The 8881-nt window shown below is 37.1% G+C and overlaps 1 protein-coding gene across 6 annotated transcripts in view; it reads right to left on the reverse strand.

Annotated features, from left to right (window-relative positions):
* LOC135196966 (uncharacterized) overlaps positions 1-8881 on the reverse strand; it is a 251826-nt gene that overhangs the window by 227818 nt on the left and 15127 nt on the right. For 3 of the 6 annotated variants that reach the window (XM_064223831.1, XM_064223832.1, XM_064223828.1), the window contains exon 1: positions 7095-7203. The exons of 1 other annotated variant lie outside the window; for it this stretch is intronic. In XM_064223831.1, the coding sequence (XP_064079901.1) occupies positions 7095-7188 (94 nt within the window). In that variant the 5' untranslated portion in view covers positions 7189-7203. Of the gene's footprint in view, positions 1-6751; positions 6890-6925; positions 6948-7094; positions 7204-8881 lie in introns of those variants that run through there. 2 more of the 6 variants (XM_064223830.1, XM_064223829.1) reach the window with 2 other exon arrangements.

An 8881-nucleotide genomic window follows, 5' to 3' on the forward strand; every position in this document is an offset into this window, starting at 1 on the left:
TCATGTCTTATTGTTATTATGCAATTTGTACAAATTTATATAAATTATAATCAATTAACAGATACTAGATGGTGCAGAATTGGGCATTGTACAAAAAATCTTTAATGTACTAGAAGTTACCTATTATAAATAAATGCTGCACGTACTGACAACTAGACGCTATCTTTTATAAATGATGGATGTTACTGGCAAATTTCAGAAGTAAATGAAACCCAAATGTAAGGTTTGAAAAGCATTGGAAACTGTAGATTCCAATTGTGATAGCATTAATATGAAAAAAAAAACAACAGGTTTCACAATACAAAGCATTTACTGAATAATATACAAAATTAAAATACAATGTACTGTAATTGCAACCTTCTTAATGGTTGAAATATAAAATTAACTGCAACAAAAAACACCATATTTTTGCTACCAAAATCCCCTTTTCCAATTTACATAACCCAACAACCTGCAATGTTGCCAGAGATTCATCTGGGATATTTTGTTTAATGTGTACTGTATATATAAATTTTAATTTGCATAAATTTCTATATACAAGCAGTCCCCAGGTTAAGACGTTCTGAGGTTACGACGCTTCTCAATTATATTCATCAGAAATTATTTCCAGGGTTACGACACCTACAACGCTCATCTGGCAGATGAAATATGACACCAAAAATGCAAAATAATCAATATTTGAAGGTTTTTTTGATGAAAAATGCAATAAGAATGCAGTTTACAGTTTTCAATGCACCGAAAGCACTAAAAGTAAGGTTTTCTTAGGTTTTTTATGATGTTCCGGCTTAACCCGTATTTGTGGGGGATGCATACCAGACACCACTCCCTGCGAATAGTTGGAACCCCTATAACAACGCTTAAAACGGCATATTTTGTTAGTTAAAACTCAAGAAAAACCAAATATAAATTTTCATACCTGTTTTTTTTTAAGTTTTATCACAAAAGTGCATTTTATGATGGAAAAAAAAATTGTGGATATTTCTCAAAAAAAAAAAAAAAATAAAAATAAAAAATAAAAAAAAAAATAAAATAAAAATAAATACATAAATTTAAAAGAAAAAAATGCGAAATGACAATTTCTGAATCAATTTGTCATTTTCATAACTAACAAACCTGAGGTCTTAACAACGTGCTAATCTTCTAACACTAGCTGGAAAATCGGTAAAAACAATCAAAGATTGTAAAACAAGAAATCTGTGGCATCTAGTAACTCATGCATATACGGAGTGGATGCTTAGTCATCGACCAAGATTGTACCCCAGCAAAATATCAGTCTTTCTTCTACCACCTTGGAGACTGGACTTTCACTTCACTCTCTTTTTCAAAGCCGGATAAATGAATATATATTCAGTCTCAAGGGGGTCAGGACTATCCCTAAAAGAAGATTTAAATTACCTTACGGCATGTAGATGTCGAATTCAGATAAAAGGATATGACGAGTAGGGGAATAAAAAAAAATCTCCAAACAAAAATATTGCTGAACTGTGTAGAGTATTTTAGAATACAAAAACAAATAGAGAATGAACTAATCGACTATTTTTATTTGCATAAGAGGAAAAAATATAAGGAAATTGTATATATTTCTTAAGGTTTTGGAGAGAATGGATTTGCACATACCTATGAAACGAATTGCTCCAAGAATGTGTGCGTTTGTGTTTTTGTATAAGATGTTCATTTATACGAGGGGAAAAAATAAAAAAAACCTCCATTTTACTCAATACATCAAGAGATTTACCATGGATGCATTTGAGAGTAGGCCCAAACAAGGATTATTACTGTTCCCAAGGGTAAGGATTAACAAGGAATAAACGCAGTCACTTCCAACCAAGAACATTTGGCAGCGTGGGAGGAAACGCCTAAAACGACCAGAAAGTTTGGAAACAGTATAGTAGTCGATATAGCCCATGCTCCACTAATCTCTTTAGCCTAAGTAACTGCCATATGAGTATCAAACAAATCAATCAATTGACAAATTTTTCAAACAATTACATATGAAATTATATTAACCAAAATGGAAATGGTATGATACATTTATCTCTAAGACTTAATAGTATAGGAAAATTGTAAAACAATGATCAATATTTCTATATGATGAACAAAGGGCCAAGTGAATTACCGATAAAGGACAAAATAAAGTCTTGCATAATTTTCTCTCAAGTTTCCCGATATTGGAAGGTGACAGGCATTAGTTCAAACAACAATTTTAATTAAGTGTTTGTGCAAGACATTTGGTTTTCATATTAGACAAATTCTTCCAGTTCATAAATGTCTGTTAAATTGTTTGGGGTATTCAAAGGAGTTGAAGTCCCCTTGGCCTGGTTAGGTTACGTAACGATGTATGGTTAGGTCACATTCCCTCTAACATACCTACCAGGCCTACAGTAGCCCTGACCCCTTACTCATTCTAGTTGGAGGTAAGCATTCCCTAAAATGCCTTTTCTTCTATAAATTAAAAAAAATCTTGACCAAGTTTATCAGGCTGTGTTCCTCAAAACCTAAACATTATAACATATAAAGGTGAGGTAGAGGGTGTCCCCCCTTCCAGTGTGCAATGTGAATATCTGCATTTCACCTGAATATGTAACTTATGGGTCTCTAGTTCTGGTTAAATGGGGGTTTGGACCTGTCCTTGCAAGTCCTATCACCTGAAGCTAGATCACGACGCATTCCTCTTACTGCACTGCCTTTTATGCCCCTCTAAATTAGGTTAGGCAATGGGGGAAGAGGTGAATGACAGGGAAGCCCCATCAGCCTGGTAAGGGTAGGAAATGGCAACCTAGCTTTGGTCAAGATACATTCAGGTACTAACTGTCCTTAATACATGTTCATGCTTTCCACATTTTTTGACAATTCTTACTGCTTCTACAAAAAAAGATATTTTTAACAACTGTGATTTATCCACTTCCTACCTTTCTGACAGGTGAAATGCACTTGTTTTTGGTTCCACACCACCCCCCCACCCCCAAATTTGTTTCCATTGCTAATGGGGAGAACTGTCATTTCAATATGCTAATGGGAAGAGATGAATTAGGAAACAGCACCGTAATATTACCTTGATAAGGATACGCGCCATTTCGTCACCAAAACCCCATATCATCATCAAGAATACTCCAGTGTGAAATCTGTTTCTTCACCATTAATCCCATTTTCCTTAGACTGCAATAATACACCTCAAGCCTTATGTATTTTTCTCTCTCGTGTTGAGCGTCAATATTCACTAATTAGGCAGTTCTCTGCAATATTTTTATGGGTTTAGCGTTCTGCTTAAATTATGCTACACTGTATGGCAAACGTAATAAACTATTAAACTGACAAACTGTTTTTGAAATTTCCTACAAAACAACTTGTGTAATTATGCTACATTGAAAGACAAACGTAATAACTGTGAAACTGGTTTTTGTCCTCCAAAAAACTTTTAATATACAATTAATTACATCCAATTAATTAGAAGGTGGTGACGAAATGGGCTCAAATGATGTTGACAAAAAGAGTTCAAAAAATGGTGACAAACCGGACTGGTGACTAAACGAGCCGAGCCGATCCTCTTGATAATGCAAATATAGGTACTAAGCTATACATACTCAATCATATAGGGGGAAACACCAGCGACTACCAACCCTTATCATGGTGGACAGGTCTTATTCACTCGATATTTAAATGGTGAAACAAGAATACAATTACAACTCCAAGCAAACCAATCAAAAGATTGAAGTTTCGTCAACATAATGTGATATATGAAAAGCCCCATATGAACTAAAATTAGCATGTGACGCTCTTCATAAAATATGTTTTCAAGGCAGTTTTGAAATCCAATATGGCGGCTACCGTGTGGATGTACAGGTTCTGATCAGTGACGACAACCATCTTTCCCAGCCTTCCCAGCACTCATTTGAACAATGTTAGCGTATACGTATATGTAACGTTTATTGATCTTACTCAAGATTGCAGTTGTAATCAGCACAATAAAACAACATTTTGTTGCCTATATTAATAAAAGTATGAAACTTTTTATTCCCGGGGTCATGGTTTGAACTGAATTCATTTTTACCTTGTAATCGGTGGTTTTTATCCTTACTGCCATCACAACTGAAACTCCAGTGCTTATTTGATTGTTATTATACACATTTTGGTCTCAATTCACTCCAAATTGCACTTTCAACAAGTTGCAGTTCCTGGTTCCTAAGAGCGCGTGCCACAAACACAGTTACGAACAGCAGACGACAAAACTGCAAAGTTTTATTCCCTAAATTGTTTACTTTACTCGTTATTTAGTTCAACTTTACTTTGTTATTTAAAATTTTTAGTTTAATTCATGTATATTATCCCCTTTTTGCAACCAAATTACCCAGAAAAATTACAAATATTTCTAAAGTAGATACAATCCAATGCTTCTAACCTTTTCATACATCTGGCTGCCGAAAACCATAGAGGAACGACTATGGATAAGTGGATTATAATATATATATTATTCTATATATATATATTATATCGTATATATATATAATATATACATATATATATATATTTTTTTTTTTTTTGCTTTTGCTAGCACTTTTCAATGATTTAAGTCTATACTATTAGTATTTTGAATTTCTTTAATAGCTGTATGACAGAAATAAATGTAACCTTTAATGTTTGCATGCTAAGAATGGCAAAATCATCGTTGCCACATTAGTGGAGGCTTCACCCATACGCCGATTCATTATTATAAACGGTTTCCATGAATTCTAGTTCATAGTAATGCAATAATGATAAAATTGCTTTAATATTTATGTATATATACTTCCAATACATAGCCTAATTTCACCAATTTCAACATTTTGTGTGTAGTCTTATACCTAGTTTGGAGGGTGAACACATACCAAATGGCAACAGAGAGAGAGAGAGAGAGAGAGAAAGGAAGCCGAAGGAAGGAGAGGGGTGGCGGTGGAGGGGGGGAGAGGGTAGGTGGAGCTTTTTACGCATGTTCGTATCCACTTCTGGTTAATGGAGTTTTTGTCTCTTGGTACAAGGACAAGTGTCGTTATTCTTTACGATTACTGATTCACGATACCCTTATAAATTACGGCACTGGGTGCAATGCACTATAGTAAAATCTCGTTCTGATACGAGTGTTCATTACAGAAATAGGTATTGCCCAAAAACGTGCTTGCACTGTCGCTGAAACCCATAGTAGGTATGCTGCTTAGTTGTCAATCAAGTTTTTTGTAACAAAGTATTTTTTACAAGCTAGCTATTCAATAAATTTGTATTTTTCTCAATCAAAACATATGCCCCTCAATGCTAACTTTCCTCTTTTAACGACTTTCTGGTCATTGCAAATTCAGCCCCATAATTTCTTACGGTGCAAAAACAGAGGCCCAGGGACAAAAAACGATTGCGTCACACTACGGCGATAATCCGGCAGTAAAACATCTTCATATATCCAAAAAGTAAATAATAAAGATATACGTGTATATGCGATTTACGATTATAACAATTACATGAATAGCTGATAATCTGCATGAATAACTGGTAAACTGTTCTGCAAGAAAGTTGAGTAAAGCAATTATTTATAATAGGTACGAAAGTCATAATACAGGACTTAAACGAATGTTCTAATTCAAAAAAATAATTACTTAAATTTGAGTCAGAATCGCGTTACTTTTTCAATAATATTTTCAAATTAATCATCATAAATATGTAAAATATTGATGTTTTACTATTTAAAAAATTATCGAAGTGCACGCTTCATCATCGTCTTCTACCAAAACAGTTGTTTACTAACAAACAAGCTGGTAAGTTTCTGTGTTCCGATTGCCCCAGCGTCTGTGGGTGCAAGTGGTGTGCGGATTTATTACAGGAAATGGGAAGTTAATTGACACAAGCGACCCCGTAAACATCGAGATGGCGTCAATCTTCTAAATATTTAGAGTTGTAAATAAAAATGTTGAACGCGGTTTGGTGAGATTTGGACTGCCGTGTACACCCCTTTCACTACCCTCTGTTTAATGCTTTAAATTTGGCCTTAATTTCTAACTTTGGAGAAAATACTAACTTCGAAAGGAGAGTGGAGGTCTTTAGCTCCGTTTCTCACCAACAACAAGTCGCGACTGATGCCCATCTCTGGTGTTAGGATGCGTTATAATGTACTTTTTATGGGGTTGTACACATTGATCGTACATGGTCCACCCCTGTACCATGCAGTTTTTTACCCTAACAAACTGAAATGATTCCATGCATAAGCTCAGTGAGGATGAATTGCAAATTGCTGAGGGCAGGGGGGCCATCCTGACTCCTTTGCAGGCAGATCAAGAGGCCAGGCACCTGGCAATTCTACCCAGGCTGGCAAGTGAATGCACACACTCAACATGCAGTACCTAGGTAGTCGTGCCTACCTAGCTGATACTACTTTGTCAAGGCCTCCACAACATGAATTGGAAGCCGGCCCCTCCACCGAGACCTGGCTGGGCTAAGTCCCCATTGGGGCAGCTTTCATCAGAGGTGAAGCTGGGACAAGGACCACGGCCGATCTTAGGCTACAAAAGGCCCGATTCTAGTTCCCCACCTTGACACTGACGAAATTCGAACACTCCACCACACACAATGCTTAACCTGAGGCACCCTCGACTCTAAAATAGAAAGCCATTTTGGGCGTCAATACCAAACAAGTCGTAAATAAAGGCGGTCAACCTGACGAGAGGCTCGAGGGAAATCGCCCTTCGGTGTCACGCTGATGAGTCGTGTCTCGACAGGATTCATTCTCATTTACCTGTGGTCTAATAAGGTTAAAACGGGGTTAACTGGCCGTCGCCGATCGCATTAATGAGTGAATAAGGTCGCGCAAGTCTCACTGATCATCTGAGGAAGCCTCATCCAGACAGAACTCGAGGAGAGAGAAAGAGAGAGAGAGGGAGAGCGAGTCGAACACAACAACAATACGAACTTCGACCTATCCTATGACCACGTAAAATGTCACGCCGGTCTACTTCACGGCCCAAAATACCCAGGTGGCAAGCGGACGACCTTGTTGCAAAAGTGGGTTGCAAGGGCAGCGGATGTTGATGAGATTTAAATGAAGGTGGTTGTCAAAACAGAGACTGAAATATACATACCGCTATTCACGGACGCCATTTTCAAGTTTACTTCCCAACGCGCATAAGACATCTCTCGGCCAATCTCAGAACTAAGGTCCAAAGGGGCGGTCATTTCAAATAATTAGGTCGTCTTTGTTATGCTAAGGAACGACCCCTTACTTCTCTGACTGATCCTGACCTGATGTATTTTCTTGATAACTTTTTTTTAATTACGTTTTTTTAATTTTCTTTTCAAAGCCACACTTGCCAAGTTGCATCGGTTGTTTACTCATAACGTAGTTCTAGACGCGCTACGTCGCTGAGTTATTATGCATAATAATTAAAGGGCTTTCCTAGGAAACTGAAGAGAAAATGTGTCGCTCTGAAGTAAAGTAAAATTTTCAATTCGATAATCCTAATAAAATCTCGGGAGTTTAGAACACACTTTTCGCTCTGCGGGGCATCGGACGCAAGATTACTTCTGGTGGCTTGGATGCGTTGACATCATTGCGTACCTACCTCGTCCAAGTCATTTTGCACTGGACAGGATTCAAATCGCTTGAATCGTGTAATGGTTTGCATCCGCATGTAGCCTAGGTTGATCTTTCGCTGATATTTGGTTCTCTGGTTTCTAACGAAGCACTTTCGGTAGTTTAAAAATATTTACTAAAAGTACGAAATTAAATTAGAGGAAAGCGATTGGGACTTTCGAAATTATTTTAAGAATGGCAAACTGTTTGCCATGACCAAAAACTATCTCTACACTCCTAATTACGAAGCCTTTATGCACCATGTTTTGCTTTTATAATATAATTGTGGCGAAAAGGTGATTTTGTATGGATAAAGCAGACTGCAAGCTAAGTGATGTTACTTGGTCAAAAAACGCTAAAAGCCAATTACGTAATAACAACACCGCAAAGTCCGGGAGCTTTGCGGTTTCTAAATTACTGGGGAGATATCTCTCAACCCAATTAGCAAGTGCTACCGAGGCAAACACACTTATATTATTAATGAATAGTGAGTAACTTCCTTTTACTGAGCAATTCCGGTAGACATGAGCTCAGATCATAAGTTGCTGCGAGATACAAGTACTCACCCCCAACCACCACACGCCAACGGCCATTCCCCCCCCCCCCGCCCCCCCCGCCTCTCTCTCTCTCTCTCTCTCTCTCTCTCTCTCTCTCTCTCTCAATCTTGCGAGTATTCTTCACCATTGCTATAACTTTCTTGAGTAACTGTAAGTACGAACGCAATACAAGGTAATAGATCAAATTATATTCAGCATTCACAAAAATTGAAATACATGAAAAATGAAACAAAATGGAGGGATATTGAACCACATTTGTTAAATTTAGACTTGAAATTAATTTGATGACTAAAGATTAAACACATCAAATAAACAATTCTATAAGGGATAACTAAAAATGAACTACTCAAAGGGAATTACAGTTCAATGACACTCAACTCAAAACATAAATTCCAAACAAAATAGACTGGAATTTCAAAATATTTGTTAAATGTAGAAATTAACGGGGAACTGGGGGGGGGGGGGGCGGTCTCTGGCAATACAAGTTTGGGTGATGTCACGCCTATACAGTGCACGCACTCACGAACACACACACATCGAGGCAATGACGTATCCTTCCTTTCCTTTCCCACCCTCCTGACCTCTTGACCTCTTCTAATGGCTTCACTGGCGAGAGATACAACCAAGATCTAATAACAATTCAGTTATCACCATCCGTGACATGTGCAATACATTCACCAAGAGTAATTTCATACAATTACGGATAAATGAGTTATTATAACTAAAACCGTACACTAGA

This window comes from Macrobrachium nipponense, chromosome 18 (genome assembly GCF_015104395.2).
Source record: "Macrobrachium nipponense isolate FS-2020 chromosome 18, ASM1510439v2, whole genome shotgun sequence".
NCBI classification, from domain to species: domain Eukaryota; kingdom Metazoa; phylum Arthropoda; class Malacostraca; order Decapoda; family Palaemonidae; genus Macrobrachium; species Macrobrachium nipponense.